Source organism: Mastigoproctus giganteus, chromosome 1, assembly GCF_048544385.1.
Source record: "Mastigoproctus giganteus isolate SK-2022 chromosome 1, ASM4854438v1, whole genome shotgun sequence".
NCBI lineage: Eukaryota > Metazoa > Arthropoda > Arachnida > Uropygi > Thelyphonidae > Mastigoproctus > Mastigoproctus giganteus.
Window position 1 is genome coordinate 224,037,646 of NC_143575.1, and position 17,290 is coordinate 224,054,935.

General features: G+C 37.6%; 1 protein-coding gene across 1 annotated transcript in view; it reads right to left on the minus strand.

Annotated features, from left to right (window-relative positions):
* The window catches only part of LOC150091549 (opioid-binding protein/cell adhesion molecule homolog), a 236,817-nt gene that overhangs the window by 94,195 nt on the left and 125,332 nt on the right, over positions 1-17,290 (minus strand). The window contains exons 2-3 of the mRNA XM_090384536.1: positions 5,253-5,377; positions 4,923-5,130 (exon numbers count right to left, since the gene is read on the minus strand). Coding sequence (XP_090240662.1) covers positions 4,923-5,130; positions 5,253-5,377 — 333 coding nt within the window. The remainder of the gene's footprint in view (positions 1-4,922; positions 5,131-5,252; positions 5,378-17,290) is intronic.

Genomic DNA, 17,290 nt, shown 5'->3' on the forward strand with positions numbered 1-17,290 from the left:
TTTCAAGTGTTCAAATTTTTCTTGGAATTGGTCACTAAGGCCTTTGATTATATTCATTACAAACGATGGGCACTCTCCAGCAGATCTCTCCAGACATTTTTTAAGAGTAGGAATATTAAGCAAATTTCCTTTTAAAACTTGACTCTGAAACACTTGGAAATTTTTCTCAAATGCAATAATCTCCTCGTATAAAACTACCACAAATTTATCTTTTCCCTGTAGCCTCGAATTTAACTCATTTAAATGGCTGAAGATGTCAACCATGAAAAGTGTAATCTTGAAATCTTCAGTAAAAATTTCATTAAAAAGGTTTTTTTTATTGCTTTCTATCAGAAAAGCTTTTACTTCAAACACCTCAAATTCTTAAGAGCGCCTTTCCACGACTGAGCCAACGAACCTCTGTATGGGTAATAAGATCAGACTGCGTCTTGAAGATCTTCCAAAAATATTTTTAGAAGTCGCTTATTTAGGGATTTAGCAATACAATGGTTGATGACTTTAACAATCACTTCAAGACATCCTACAATTTCTTTTTGATCTTTCATTCGTGAACATGAGGCCTAAATATGAATCAAACAGTGACAATGCACAAAATTGGGTATCCTTTCATTTCATCTCTATTAAGATAAGCAATAAGGCCTTTTGTTTTTACCTATCATGGAAGGCGCACCATCGGTAACAATTGATACAAATTTACTCAGATGAATTTTGTGCACTGTGAGGAATTTGATAAGTGCGTCATGTACATTTTTTCCAGTTGTATGATCAGTAAGCGGAAAAATAGCCAAAAATCTTCTTCACAGCTGCCATCATGTTGGCAAAAAATATAACCAATGCTTAGGAAACTGAACAGTTGAGAAAATGTTAAAATATGGTTAATAATTACTTTATTAGCTGTACTAGCTTCACAAAATAAGTTTCCATATTTACTCAGAGTTAAATTAGTGCTGTCGATGGATTGCAGTACATCGCAATCCATCACACAAGCGTGTTTTTACGAGTGCAAAAACATGTTTGTGCGTGGAGAAATATATTTCAATTTGTTAGAGGATCACGGCCACCTACCCTAAACGACTTGAAGACTCATAGGTTATTAACTCCTATTATTAACAATAATTACAGAAATTATCTCATTGCTTATATATCTTTAAACACTCCAGTTTATTTTTCTAGAAAGGTATTTCGAGAAATCTAAAAAATGTTTAGAGTCGAATGGACTGTTTCCATTGGGCCACATGTATTTTTCTTTTCTAATTACCAGATTTCTGGAGAAACAAGAACTGGCAGTTCGTTAATCTGACTAACAGGTTTAATAGGTAAACCTCCTGACTCTAGACCACAATCTAAATACGCGAAAACTAAATTATCTCGCTAACTGAGGGTTCTGGCAAAATATGGACATTTGAAATCAGATTATTTCTGATGTATTTAATTATCCAACTCCTAGATTTATAAGTCTGCATCAACTTCATTTGTAATCAGCATTTCATGAAAGTTGGTTGTTGATGAAATTACCTTAATTTTGTGATCATTATCTTGGATTTTGCAACCACCATCTCATCTACTGAACACATCTCATGGAGATGCCTGTAGAATCTTAAAATGTGGCATAGAAAGGGAGCTTGATTAATGCTATGGACCTCAAGTCTTGTACTACTCTTTCTTTTGTGTATCAGTGTCTTTTTTTCTACCAAATTAAAATCTGATCTTGGGTTCTGCTGATGATAGTACTACACTTTTCTTCTGTTAGATAAACCTTGCACGTGGCACGAACAGTTAACTGAATTTACGGTGGTAAAAGACACTCGTTCTCAATAGACAATTTTTGAATATTTTTTTACTTCTGTAGTTCCTTCTAGCCATTCTCCTGCAGTTCATCGTTTCATACATGGTGGACTTTTTATTGTAAATTTTATTTCCTTAAATTTATCATTGCCGTAGTATAAATTCTTAGTTGGCCAATAGACATGCAGCGTTAGCTGGTATTTTAAGTTTTCTCTTTGGTCAGTGGCCGTAAGGATTCCCCACTGAATATTCTCACTGCCTGCTTAATGCCGATTTCGAGGAGGAAGAGAGTCAACCTTTCTAAAATTTATATCTTATTTCACCCACACGTCCATAAAAGTCTTTTCAGACTCCTTTTACAAAAATAATTTACACCCGATCTGTATCGGAGTCGAAATCGCTCTGCGGTTGTTTAATAAATACTGAATCAATATAGACATACAAGGAAGAACATCCACGAGTATTTTTTTATGGCTTAAACTCTTTCAAGAATTATTTTGTGGATATTTTTCCAGCAGAAATGAATATAAATTTCATTACAATTTATATGCGAATTTAACCCTGTTTCTTTAAGATTTTGAGTAGATCGGAAGAGGACAATGTTTATAATAATTTTCACTTTGTGTGATAGAAGAACGAATCTTCATTAGAGAAAAAAAAGTAAGGAATCAAGAAGAATAATATTTTTATTATCAATACTCTGCTGTTTTTAACACAAGCTTTAACTTAGTTCGTAGATCCATACTTGATATATCGGTGTGTGGGTATAACACCATTAAGGCTAAACTGTTTCTTCTCTGAAAATGTCTTCAGTTACTTCATCGATTACCTCCGATTGGTTTCCGTGTAAGATGTTAGTTTTTTTTTTGTTCCGCGGATGTTACTTAACATCATATTAAGGGAGCGTGGCTCTGTTATTTATTGCCTGTCTTTTCGCTAAGTGAACCCCATTAATCACGTGACTGTCTTGTTACCCAGAGTTAACAGTCTCCAGATATGGTTTTTATGCCCGGTATTTTTTTTTTCCGAACCCAAAAGTTTGTAATTAAAGTCAGATTTTAAATGGTGTTTAATGCTAAGAAAAGTCAAATGGCTCATCAATTAGCCGTAAAGCTGCTAGATCGGGATTAGTAGCTACACGTGCAGCCAGAGATTAAATGTCAGGAGGAGGTCAGATGCCATAATACCCGAAGATCAAAGAAGACCCCATTAAAGGAATGTCGCTGAGTGGAGAGTTAGAGATTGTACCTTCGTTCCTTGTTAACATCACTGTCCGGATTCCAATGTGAACGAATTAACAAGAATTGGCTATCGGTATAGTTACTGAAACTATTGAATCAGTGGAGAAGTTCTGAGGAGGAGAAAAAAGGGGTTGCATTGCTTTTGATAACAATATAGACAAGTTGAACAGTTATTGTTTTCAATGGTACTGATTGAATCAAGATAACAACATTCATTTATATGCAAATAAGTCTTGACAGGCACTTCCACGAAGGTTTTGTTTAAATTATTTTTCAAGTTTTGAAAGGCTGGATTGAGCGGGGGAAATTTCCTTCCTAGTATGCATTTTTTTAGACTGTCGAAAGAATAAACCCTGTTCTTTCTAGTGGTGTTGTTCCTTAAACATTTCGGGGATAATAATTAGGATTTTAAATTGTACTGTTCAGCTTCCGGAAATATTTCTATCGATATCCACGCTTTTTTGAAATTATAATTTGATCTCGTTATCAATTGATTCGTCAAAGTTTACAACTGTGTTGGATGTAAGGAAATATATTTAAACAAAAGAGATGGAGCTGATGTATACTGCCAAACGTCTTTGGACCTCCCTCTGATTTCAAGAAAATGGGTATAATGTGAATCATCGGTTAGCAAATTCTTTTCACAGGAAAAGAGCTAATAGAATTTCAGAGAGGGAATGGAAATTGGATATTACGTGCTATTGTTCAGGAATTAAACATTTACAGCGAGCGTAAAACACTGATAGACAGGAGCCGAGTCGGTCTTCAGACGCCTGGTTACCCCAATCCCTCACCATAAAATCCTAGAGTATCAGTATGCGAACTGTGGTCCACAGACCTCAGTTCGATGGAGGGGATCCTCATGCTGAAGGTGGACTTTCTGCTCATTGCTAACTCATTTAGCATCGAATGAGTTGCACAGAAGGTATAAGCGAAAACAATAAAACAAAATATTTTAATTTGAAGGTCGGCCAGAAACGCTGGAATAAAAAGTAGTCCATGGTTGAAAAATGTTTGCCGGACACTGTTCAGGAGAATTTGAATTTGGAAATGCGAGGTGGCCACATGAAAACCTATAAGGATTTCCACGGCGCTAAAAGAACTGCATGCCATGAATTTTCACGGAGAATTGAAGCATTTATTTTTGATAGAGAAGTTCTACAAACAGTTTTAACAAAACTAAACGTACAGCTTCGATGGCACGTTGAAAGTATACCGAACCTGTATTGTTGATCGATAGACCTCAGTCCTGTGGGACGGTAGTTACACTACGCGCTCTTGCTGTCTGATGGACATGTTGTTTGCAGGAGGATTCATGATCTGGAAATGTTTCTCGTGGAATGAACTACTTCACTGGTTCCTATGGGAACAGCCGTTACACCTTCTAAGATGACAACGCTCCATAACACACAAGGGTTTTGAACACGTGGTCTGATGAGAATAACATCAGAAAATTGCGGTGGCCAGCACCGAGTACCGACCTCAAATCAGCTGAACATCATTGGGATGAACTGGAACACAGAAGTAAGGCAAGACCAAGTTGACCTTCGTTAGTGGAACTCACGAATACCTTAAAGGAGCAATGGAGTCGAACACCACCAATTCTCTATCAAAAATTCATAATTCACTGAAGCAGTTATTACTGTCAAAGGTGGATCAGCTTCCTAAGTTCTGTGACTAAGAAAATTGTTCTTAACTACAAGTGATCTGTGACTTCTGGTGCCATAGTGTATGTTACTGTGGTTATTTCTCTCATTGAAGTTGAATTACGGTCGGCGTGCATGTGACAAGTAATTTTTACCATTTTTATCATCATTTTCGCATTAGGAATTCTTTGTTAATTCACATTGAGAAAGCCAGATCATAACGGAGCATCAATAGCAATATTTTACTTACCCACCACTTCGATGTATCCTACTTGACTTTTCATGGGAGACGTGTTAATTTGGCACATGTACTCTCCCTTGTCTCTCTCTTGCACATCTCCAATATGTAACCACCAGGTGCGATGTCCATTGTGGGTCACTTTATACCTGGCATTTCTGGTGATCACCCGGTTTTGTAGAGTAAGCAATGTGTATCTGTCTGTATGGATCCAGGCTACCTGAAAAGGAAATTTTTCTACAGTTAGGTAAACCTCAGAATTAACTCGTCTCATAATCGATAAGTTTTAATGGAATATTATCGCAAATTAAAGCAAAGATAATTTCGCGACAGACAACATACCCGATAAGTTCCTAAATTATCCACCACACATGGTAGACTAACATCTCTACCAGACGAAACTGTAATGTTCGGTATTGGTTCTGCAAATACCGGTTCTGTTCCAGTGTCTGGAGGGGATTGGCAAACTGCAAAATATGAAATGTGAGTCTTAATTTAATTATTAAATAATCATCAGCCAGAATAAACGATCCAATATTTGGGAAATGCATACAATAAAACGATATACTACAATAAAATATTACAATACAAAACGAATATCGTTACAGAACGAGTTTTCCAATACAGTATGCAAATGACAAAACTTCAAAATAAATTTCAAGTAATAATGATTAGCAATTCTGTGGTATCACTACGTTCTTTGAGTAAGCTGAAGCACCATGTTAATTTTTTTATAATTACAATTTTTAATGTAAATTTACATATTTATTTTAATTGAATAGCCAGATTCCGTTATACAGGAATCTGGCTATTCACAGTTTAAAGCAATCCTGTCATTCCACAAGAGGTGAATTTCTCCTTTTGGAAGCTAACAGGGATAGAATCAAGACTCAGCCGGGTCAAGATAGATTACATCCATTTGTATGTTTAAGCCCAAAGACTTTCCGAGATCAATATCAAAAGATAGGAGATTTTCTGTCCTCGTTTTCCCCTAGTGTCCTCCCCAAGGACTTCAGGAAGTTGACGTTTGGTCAGCGTGTTATCGACCCCGGAATAAACTGCCTTACGGGGTTGTTGAGGTTGGCAGTTTAAAATTTAAGAGAGAGGTGGAAAGAGTAATGCGATATAGAACATTACAAGAATATCTCTGTACATTAAAGTTTTCCTCCTAGTGATATTTATTCGAACCAATGGGAGAAGGCGGGGCAATTACGTCACTACAAATGCGTTGGTAAATAATTACATTGATCATTTTCTTATTCGAGTTTGATTAGTGTGCTTTATAATGTTAGTGCGTTATTATTGCAAATAATAACGAAACTATACAAATATTTACAAAATACTACACCATTTACAATCATACCTCTGCTCTAGTTAAATAGTAGGACAAATGGGTTACTGGGCAGAATCAGACCCTTGTTGTTGACAATGTACGTGAGATGCATGCCAACGTTCGTTGCATTGCAAAACAACTGCCTCCATAACGTTCACCAACCTCGTGCATGTGCTTCACTGTCTAATACATGACCCCGCCCGGCATAATTTGATGTTCAATTGCAACGTTTTTTGTATATTAATAAGAAGGATCCATCGTCCTGATATAGTTTGTATATTTATAAAAAGTTTAGTATTTTGTAAATATTTTAGTCAAATAATTTAGTCCTGCTCTTTTGGATACAGCAGTATTCCTCATGCATTATGTGAAACTCGAAGCAAATGGCCATTTCTTAAGATGGACGCAAGCGAATAATTACATAGTGATTTATCCGACCTTGAGAATGTCGCATGGTGGGGTGGCCAATGGGAGAAGAGGGATACTGGTCACGTACAAGTGGGCGGGGCAATTGCGTCACTACAAATGCACATAAATAATTGCATAGGTCATTTCCTGATTAGATATCGATCAGTGCGTTTTAACAGGTGTCTTTTATGTAGAAAATATTTGACTTACTCTGTCATACCTCTACATTTTACATAGGAAAGTGTGCTCAGGGGTTGGCGAGCATGAGGCGAAGCTCCCTAGTAAACTACTATTTGTATTTATATATTTTTGATACAATCAAAGTTTAACTCCTTAACATTCTTTGGCCTTTATTAAAGATACACTGAATTTCTTCAGTGTATCTTTAATAATTGTTTTTAATATGATGGACGTCTTAAACAGGATATTAAAATAGCTCTTTATTGCTGATGCATTATGAATTCCGCTACAATCATATCATGATTCGTAATTGAACCAAAAAAACACAGCATTGTTTCCATACAATCGTTGGCAAATAATCTGAGTTTTCGCTATAATCTTAAAAAAAACAAAACAAAACTTAGTGTTGAGTAATATGGCAGTATGAAAATTAGGAAATACATTCTACCCTTTCAGTAGACAATATACCACATGAAGAGAACAAAATATATATCTATCTACCATTTTTTTTTTAAATTCAAAGAATTAAAGTATTTGAGTGGTGGTTTTTGCAGTCTTAACTAGAATATTCCGGTGTTCCTCAAAATGGCTTTAAATCAGATTTCCTTGCACCGAATTTTTTCAGTGTATCTTTAATAATTGCTTTTAAGTAGCATTTGGATTTAATTCTCCTTAAATTAACGTATTTTATGCAGAATATAGTTTTTTTTGACATAGGTAACGTCACTTTTTTTGCATCATACAGAAAACCAAACCAACTATCCACGTGTTCTGTTTTTACGGTTCATAATTGAGAACTTTCTTTTTTATGTAGGATAATATTGCGTCATAATCCTGTAATATTACAATGTTATTGCACTATGTCGTGTATAAAAGAATCCACCTGCTGCTCTTTCTCTTTTCATTTCCCCTTCAGCAGGATATGGCATACACTTCCAATTATTATTAATTATTGCTCTTGAGAGGGAGGGCTTTACTAGTTGGCCGTAATCAGTCTACCGTGTCAAGATTACTTGAAAAGAAATATGAAACCGGAGATGTCAAGATAAAATATGGACCCGTACTGAAACGGGAAAATAGTACACCACAGGACAGGGTTTTCAGAGACCTAAAATCCATGTGGAAAGAACAGAATGGAGTAAATGCAAGTGATTGAACTGTTCGAGGAAGACTTGATCAGTAGTCTGAAACCATTTCAGTCTCTTAAGAAGCCCTTAACAAAATCCATGAGAAAAAAAAACCAGCTAACCTGGACTAAAGAACATACTAATTGGACAGCTGAGCAATGGGAATCTGTAATATTCTCTGAAATTTTTCTAAATAAACTAGATAATTATTATTTGTACCAGCATGTCAGAGATAATACTAGGGGTGAGAGCATTCTTGACCCACGAATTATGACATCACAGGGTTTAAAATTTAAGAACCATTGACAGGTGGTGATCACGTAGTTGCTAGTTGGAAGATGTTGCAGGATTTAATTACAGAAGAGGGGACTTTTGACAGTTTAAGGCGCTATTTGGTATCTATTAATTGGGCGCAGTGGTGGATTTAGCACTTGAGAGGCCCCAGGCCTCAATTCAATTTTGAGGCCTCAGGCGCAATTCAATTTTGAGGCCCCCCCCACTAAATATTTTCGGTACCACTACAGTGTGCATTCTACGCGCACGTTTTTACTATATCACGCGCTCTAGATTTGGTGTTGCGGTTTTAATCATTTTGGTTGCGCAATTTTTTCATACATATTTTAACTAATGTTTAAATGAAAAAATGGCACAACTAAGCGTTAATGATAATACGTATTCTGCTTCAGATTCACTTAGTTCGCATAGATATTTTATATAATATGTAGGGATATTCGTATAAGAGTTTACTAACTTCTCATATTAAATTATAGTTTTGTTCAGTAACGGTAATAATGATGAGATTAAAAATGAAACAATTTTATTTTTTTTTTTTGAGACCTGAGATTTGAGGCCCCCTCTATTTAAGAGGCCCCAGGCGCGCGCCTCATGCGCCTGTGTGGAAATCCGCCACTGACTGGGCGGATTGCAGCGTGGGGGGGATTACACTTACATTATGGAATACCTTTTTAAAGCAAAAATCATGGAAGCCATAAACATTAAGAAAATATTGCAGGAGGAGGATCCCGAAATGGATGAATGCGGAGCTGACCAATCAAATAGAGCACAAAAATATAGCATTGGGCAGTTACAGAGCGTAATTAGTACTGAAGCTTACAACAGCTACAAATTGATTTGTAATAGCACCACAGATAAATGTTCTTGTTTATATTCCGGCACAACCACCAGGTCAGTGGAGTTTACAATAACTCAATATAAAGGTTATCGTATTTAGCAGTCACGGGCTTTAACCTCAGTCTACTCAAAGTGAGTCTACTACTGCACTCGCGCGCCTGACTACTCGGCTGCATCAGGCCAGTTAGAGGCCAAGGCTGCGTATGAGAAAGCACTGACCAAGAGAGCAAAGAATGGGGACAAGGAATTTTTCATGCATGTAAATACAAGGAAGAAAAAAGCGAGTCATATTGGACCCTTATGCACTGGGTGTGGGAAAGCCTTAGACAATCCAGCTGATGCTGGATGAATTTAACAGGTACTTTGCACCAGTCTTCACTGAAGGACCCTTCATATGCTGAGACGGGGCTGTGCAAGTAAGACTGGGTCATGAAATTAGTGATTTCGAAATTACAGTTGACTGTTTATTAGAAAATCTTTCCAGCATAAAGGCAAGTAAGGCTCCTGGAGTTGATGGCATATACCTAGTAATTTTTGGGGAGGCTGCAGGGAGTTTATTGTACCATTTTGAAGTTAATTACGATGGCAGCTTTGCACTTGGGAGAGATTCCTTTGGATTAGAGAAGTGCCAACGTATCACCAATACATAAAGGCGGTTCTAAGAGCGAAGTTGGTAACTACAGACCGGTTAGTCTGATTTCAGTGGTAGGAAAAATCTTAGAAACAATGATTAAGAGTGCAATCCAAGGATATTTAGATAGGTATGGCATTCTGAATAACACACAACACGGTTTTGCTAAGGGAAAATCATGTTTAACTAACTTAGTAAGCTATTTTGACAGTTACTCATGAGTTGGATTTAGGGAACAATTTAGACGTGGTTTATTTGGATTTTAGCAAGGAAGTTTACTCGGTCCCTCATGAGAGACTATTGTATAAGCTGGAAATGTTGCAATTACTGGAAAAATTCTAAGATGGATTGCTGTGTAGCTGCAGGGCAGAAGGCAGAGGTTTGTGATTAATGTATATTCTTCGGACTGGTGTAAAGTCAGAAGTGTAGTCTCCGATGATCGGTTCTTGGACCACTGTTTTTTTTTCTGATTTTCATAAACGACATCGACGATGGGATAAAGGCTTGATGTCAATTTGCAGACGACGTAAAGATTAGTAGAGTAGTTAATGATCATTACCAAGCAGCGCTCTTTCAGGATGACTTAAACAGGCTGCAAGAATGGTCAGAAAAGTGGCAGCTGTGTTTTAATGCAGCAAAAGGCAAGGTCTTGCACTTGGGGAATAGCAACCCTAAAAAAAATTACCCACTTGGTGGGGTTGAATTAAAAATGGTAGAGCAAGAAAGGGATCTGGGAGTTATAATACGGACAGATATGAAGTTTTCTAAACAGTGTAAACAGGCAGCGCAGGAAAACCCATGGCGTTCTATCGATGATTAATCAAACATTATCCTGTAGACATATGGAGATCATAGTTCCACTGTATAAGGCAATTGTAAGACAACAGTTGGAACACTTGTGTTCAAGTATGGAGACCTCATCTGAAGAAAGACATTGAGTTTCTTGAAGGGTCCAAAGACGTAACTCCGATGGTGAGATCGGCAAATAGGTCACCGTATTAGGAAAAATTCCGAATATGTTACCTACAGTGCTTGGCAACCAGGCACCTCAGAGGTGACATGATTGAGGTTTATAAGGCTCTGAGAGAAGTTAGTAAAATAAAAAAAAGATGGAATTTTCACTGTTATAGAGAATTCCAGAACTCATGGGCTTGAATTAAAATTACAGTGGTTGAGGTTTAGATTAGATTGCACTAAGTTTTCTTTTAGACGAGTCGTTGACCGCTGGAACAGGTTGCCTTCACGGGTATTTGAGGCTGACACTTCGAATAAATTCAAAAGTCAACTGGATAGTTAGGCAGTTCAGCAAAAGTCTCTTGCTTCCTTGCATTGTATGGCTATAACCATTACTATATGAATACAAATTTAACCTCCACGAATCGGATAGTAAATGCTACATTCGGCGTAAATAAAGAGAAGCTCATCACCTAACATTCAATCAGTTTCCATTGAGCCAAATGGTTTGAGGATGCACAAGGAGCGGGCAGAATACACTTTGTACGTAGCACTTTTAGTGAATTAGCGAGGGGTATCTTATTTTTGGCAATGTTTCTCATTGTACGGGCTAGGTCCATTGGTCTGAAATATCAATCATAAAACCAGATTAGATATATCCTACCTTGATTTTCCAGACAATCCTGTGTTTCCTATATTGTCATACTTTTATGGAGAAAAAAAAAGCTCTCCATTTGAAGAGATTAACATCGAGACTTTTCAGTGGCTAGCCGAAGGTGCTATTGTGAATCCAAGCTAAACGTCTTTGAACTGAATTGTTATATAATTAGAGCGAGGGTAGCAGCATGTCTTCATTTTGAAGCCCACGAATGCTTTTTGAATAAGAACTTACTCTTATTACGCTGGCTGTTGCGAAACATCTACATTCAAAGAACTGAGCATTTTGTGATGCTAATGAACTAATAAACCGCAATATATAACAAACGCTATTGTTTAAAAACTATTACTTGAAAAATAACTTGAAACATCGATATTGATTGTCGTCCTATAATTAGGTTTGATAACTTGGCCAACTTTTCGAATATTAAAGTTTCAAATCTTTCTTTTTATCTTCGATGGTATACTGCGGATGGATTTACCTTAGATGCTTGATAACATGGCTCTTTCAGACTAATCAATTTTATTTATTTAGACTCCCTCGTGGGTAGCACAGTTGGTAGGATCTCCGTCCTCTCCACACCAGGTGGAAAAGATCAGAATTCGAGTTCCATCAATGACGTGAGGAATTTTTATGGGCTGAGTTAATCGGTCTCAGGCGAGGGTAGCATGGTTTTTTTCCTCCTGGAAACTAGGGTTTTTCGTCCAGCAAACAGAAAATCTACCTCAGAACACACAATTTATAGATAAAATATACAAGGAGCAATACGGCTTTGGTCGCAGATGCTCCTAAAAAATCCTACTACAACTCATTTAGACATCCAAAAATGTTTGCAAATAACTTTAACAAGTTGCTAATTTATAACGATTATTTTCTGCTCAAGTAAAGATTCTCAAGCTTATTAATTTAATATTTTTCTTCGTTTTCTTTCTTACTCTATATTCTTCCTCTGTTTATATTGCAGCGCTAAGATCAATAATGGTGAAACGGGAAATTTAAAACATCACTGGCTCGGGGGTAGCCATATAAAAACGAGTAATACGGGATATGAGCTTTAGCAAATATTATTATATATTGTATTAATACATTCGAACAAAGTAATTAAATCAGTGAATATTTTTAGCGGTAAAAGTATGAAGAAGTAAGAGAAATGATTCAATAATTGAACTGAATAGGTAATAGAAGTCACTATTACGTCCGTCTTTCTAAATCTGGATTAAGTTGCATATAAAGTTCCAAGGTTTTTGGTTTAAACGTAATTTACTCTGACAAAACACTTTACCAAGAGAAGGAAAAGCAAATGGAACAACCGCAAATCAGTTTAATTGAAAATGACGTTGCAGAGTGTCATACACTGATCACCGAATAATGGCCAATTACCTAATACCAATTTGGGTCACCATTCCCATGGATAACAGCCACAGTTCTCCTAGGCATGGACTCCACTAGATGTCTGAAGACGTCAGTAAAGATCTGCAGACATGCTGCCTGCAAGGCTTTCCACAGTGTTGGAATATATGACGGTTTTGTGTCCATACTCCCCACTTCGTTCCAAAACATCCCACAAGTGTTCAATTGGATTGAGGTCAGGCAAATTTGCAGGCCAGTCATAATGGGTGATATCTTCGCTGTGTTCCTCTAACCGCTCGTGCACAATGCGGGTCCAGTGACATTGGAAGATTGCGTTTCTGTCTGCGGAAAAAATACCAGTGAGTCTGTTCTGGTAGCACAGTGGTATCGTCACCATCCACCCCACACCAGGCGGAAAAGCCCCGGTTCAAATCTCGTCATTGACGCGAAGAACTTTTATGGGTTTTTTTCACTCCGTGGCTGAGTTAGTTGGTAGATAGCAAAGTTTTTAGCACAATCCACAGTATGAAAAAGGACCTCACACGAAGCCCGGACGGTATCCCTACTGTCTTATGGAAAAAATGTGGAACCACACTTGTAAAGCCATTACTTCACTTAATAAAATTGGTATTTGAGAGTGGAATCTATCCAGCTCAACTGAAAAAGGCCTTTGTTTACCCCTCTTTACAAAAAAGGAGACCCATCCTCACCTAACAATTACAGACCAGTTTGTCAATTGAATACACTCTCAAAGATAATTGAATCCATTGTAATGAAGCAGCTATTTAACTTTATGAAACTTAATTTGTCAGATTACTCTCACGGATTTATCAAGAGTCGTTCCACCTGCACAGATATGATTTAGTTTGTTTCGAATGTATCCCAGGCGCTTGACGAAGGAAAACAAGCAAAGAGCTTTCGACAAGGTAGTCCATCAGAGACTAATCAACAAACTGCATCACTATGGTCTCAGAGGACAGGCACTAAACTGGATTGAAAACTACTTGGAAGGTAGAGAAATGTCCGTGACATTTAAAGGTAAAACCTCATATCCTTTAAGTCCTGAAATTGGTGTCCCACAGGGTTCATTCTTAGGCCCGCTATTATTTCTTATCTACATCAACGACCTGCCAAGCACCCTTGGAGACTACCAAATCAAAATCAACGTATTTGCAGACGACATAAAAATCTATAAAGCAATTCGCAGTACCAATGACTGCATCATCCTAAACGAAGCTCTTCAGCGAGTTATTCAGTGGCTGAAGGAGAAAAAAATGGCAGTCAATGAAAACAAGTGTGAGCTTTGCTAATGCACATAAGAAAAACAAACTTAATTTTTCTTCTTGTATCAACAACAAGACAATCAAAAAAGTTAGTACAGTCAAAAATTTTAGGTATCTTTATTAAATAATCATTTTCCTTTGATGTCCATGTCTCCAACATTCTGAAGGCAGCTAGCAAAAAACTAGGTTTCCTGAAAAGAATTAACCGAGACTTCAGTCAGTTGGCACTTTTCATCTTTCTTTACAAAATCTGTTGGCCAGCCCTAGAATTTGCCTCACAGGTCTGGTCCCCACATGTCGCTTACCAAAAATTAGAAATCGAAAATATTCAAAAAAGATCAATCCAATACGTTTGTTTTAAAAGTGGCCTTGAATACAATGAGAAATCCTACCAAGAGTGGTGTGTATTCTTTGGACTCGAAACGCTGGAAAAAAGAAGAGATAAAGCCGACTACTCCTTAACCAGCTGTTATGCCCTCAGTACTGAGACCAGATCTTCACCTTCCACCGGCCTCAATAGTTCTACTGCTGCAAATATTAACTTGCCCAAGCCTGCTAACATTCATGATTCAAGTCATTCAACTGAGCAATTTATTGCCAAACAGACTCTGTTAGATGATTCTTCTGATGTAAATAGAACCACTCCTCCCACCTACTCTCCTCTGCGGAACAGTTCTGTCTGTACTTCTATTTCACAAGCTCAGAGTCACCAAGCGGAATCCTTTTCAAGATCAGTTAAGGCAACATATGCAAAAATAACTGCTGCCACATCTAATGAGGTCTGCAAACCTGTCTGTAGACCTGCCGCCACAGTGAGTAAACCTGTTTCTAATTGCCAGTCTCAAATATCGCACCAAAGATCAAAACAGAACAAACCGTCAGAAAATATTAAAGCATCTATATCTCAAGGTACTTTCTCCAAGCTTCCAGCCATAACTCATCAAACACAGAATGTAACTACTGCAGAAAAATCTCAGTTACTCAAACACAAGTATAATATCACAATTATTCCCACAAAAGACCGAATTTTTCTTTCTAGACTTGGACCCTCCACTAAATCTGAAGATCTTATCAACCTAATTAAAGAAGAATATGGTTTCGGAGTAGATGTCCGTTCTCTGAAGACACGATGTCCCGCCTACTCATCTTTTATAATAACATGCCTTCCATCACAAACAGAAAAAGTGTTGAATCTAAGATCCCTTTTATCAGGGGCTCTAGTAAAACGCTTCACGGACAGACCATCAAGGGAGTCCAAAATCTCCTCTCCACCGGCATAGCAATCAGATACCCTGCTATCTACACATACTACGTTCTCCTCTCGTCATAGAATCCCCAGATCCCAACTGTTCAGTGTTTACCTTCAGAATTGCAGGAGTATAATTAGCAACCTAAACCACTTCAGAGCAATCCAAGGCTCACATATTTACGATATTTACCTGCTCACTGAAACCTGGCTCTCCATAAATATTGATGATCAGGAGATTATAGATGGACAATATACAATCCATAGAAAGGACAGAGGATCTCGTGGAGGCGGAGTAGCTATTATACATTCTAACCATATACTCTGTGAAACTGCATCAAATTTCACAAATATTGAATCAGTATACTGCCTTCTTCATCTTGGCAAGTTAAAGGTTTTAATAGTATTGCTTTATTTTCCACCTCCTTTAACTAATATAGACCTCCAGTACTTAGAAAGCTCGCTGGAATCAATCTTCCCACTAATTCAATCTGCCGACATAGCAATGGTTTTGGGTGACTTTAACTGTCAAATGGCCAATTTAGAATCTTCTTCTCCATCACTGCAGACTAGGGCTCTCTTTAATATGCTTCACAGCTATGGTCTGGAACAAATTTGCAACTTTCCAACCAGAGAAAATGCCTACCTCGACCTAATATTTTCCTCTACTCATATAGATATTCACACCGACAACCCCATATTTCACTCGGATCATTCACCAATTACTTTTGACATCACAGTGACTTCTCATAACTTCAAATGCAGCTCCCGTACTCCTCGATTCAATTTCAGAAAGGCTGACTGGCCTCTGCTCAACCTAGCTCTAAGAAACGTAGACAAGCAGCTCGCTGACGCTATGGATGACATCGATGTGCTCGCCAACAACCTGATTAACTGTGTCCATTCAGTTATATCTGACATTGTTCCTCAATCCCATCTTACCGCACGCTCTACCTACCCGCACTGGTATAATAGTGAACTAATACGTAAAATTAAATCCAAAGAATTCTACAGAAACAAATATAAGCAAACAGGTGACAGTCAATACTATGAAATATTCAGCCAACTCCGCAAAGAAGTGAAAACTCTCATATTAAACTCCTACAACATGTATACAGAGTCAGTTCAGGATAGTCTGCTTACTCACAGAGATATCAAACCATTCTGGAATTTCATGAAGCATAAGAACATAACCAGTAGAAAGTTACAACTCCGAAACGCAGATGGAATTCTCTTATCTGACGAATTCAGTATTGCTCAAGAGTTTGCCAAACACTTTTCTAGAATTCAAACAAATGATACATTGAGACCTGCCTCATTTCCTGACTTCACACCTGTTAAAGATGATATCCTCATTAATCTCTTTATCACTGATGAAGATTTAAACTCGGCATTAAAAAGCATGAAAAATGACTATACTAGAGGCCCAGATGACATTCCAGGCCTATTTTGGAAAAGGACTGTCACTACATTGAAACCCCTCATACTGCGGATCTTCAACCTGTCTCTCAGGCTGGAGAAGTATCCTAAGCACTTTAAGCAGGTCAATATAGTTCCTATTTTCAAAAAAGGTGATAAAAATGACGTATGCGATTACAGACCCATAACCTTGCAAAACAGCCTGGCTAAACTCTTCGACACAGCAGTGCACAAACATCTCTTCGAATTCTTCAAGCCTTTTATCGATCAGAATCAACATGGTTTCTGCAGTGGCAAGTCAGTAGTCACAAATTTACTTCCTTTCTGGCAATACACCTCTGAAGCTCTTGATAACCACCTACAAGTTGATGCAGTCTACACAGACATATCTAAGGCATTTGATAAAGTCCCGCACGAACAACTTCTGGAAAAACTTAAGCTGTATGGCATCCGTGACCCTTTGCTCTCATGGCTACGCAGCTATATTACGCATCGTTCCTTGAGCGTTATCATCGATCAAGTGAACTCAGACTGTTTTATACCACTAAGCGGAGTACCACAAGGCTCTCCCTTAGGTCCTCTTCTCTTCATTGTTTTCATAAATGATCTTCCTTCTTTCATCTACACCTCCAATGTTCAAGTTGCTCTCTATGCAGATGA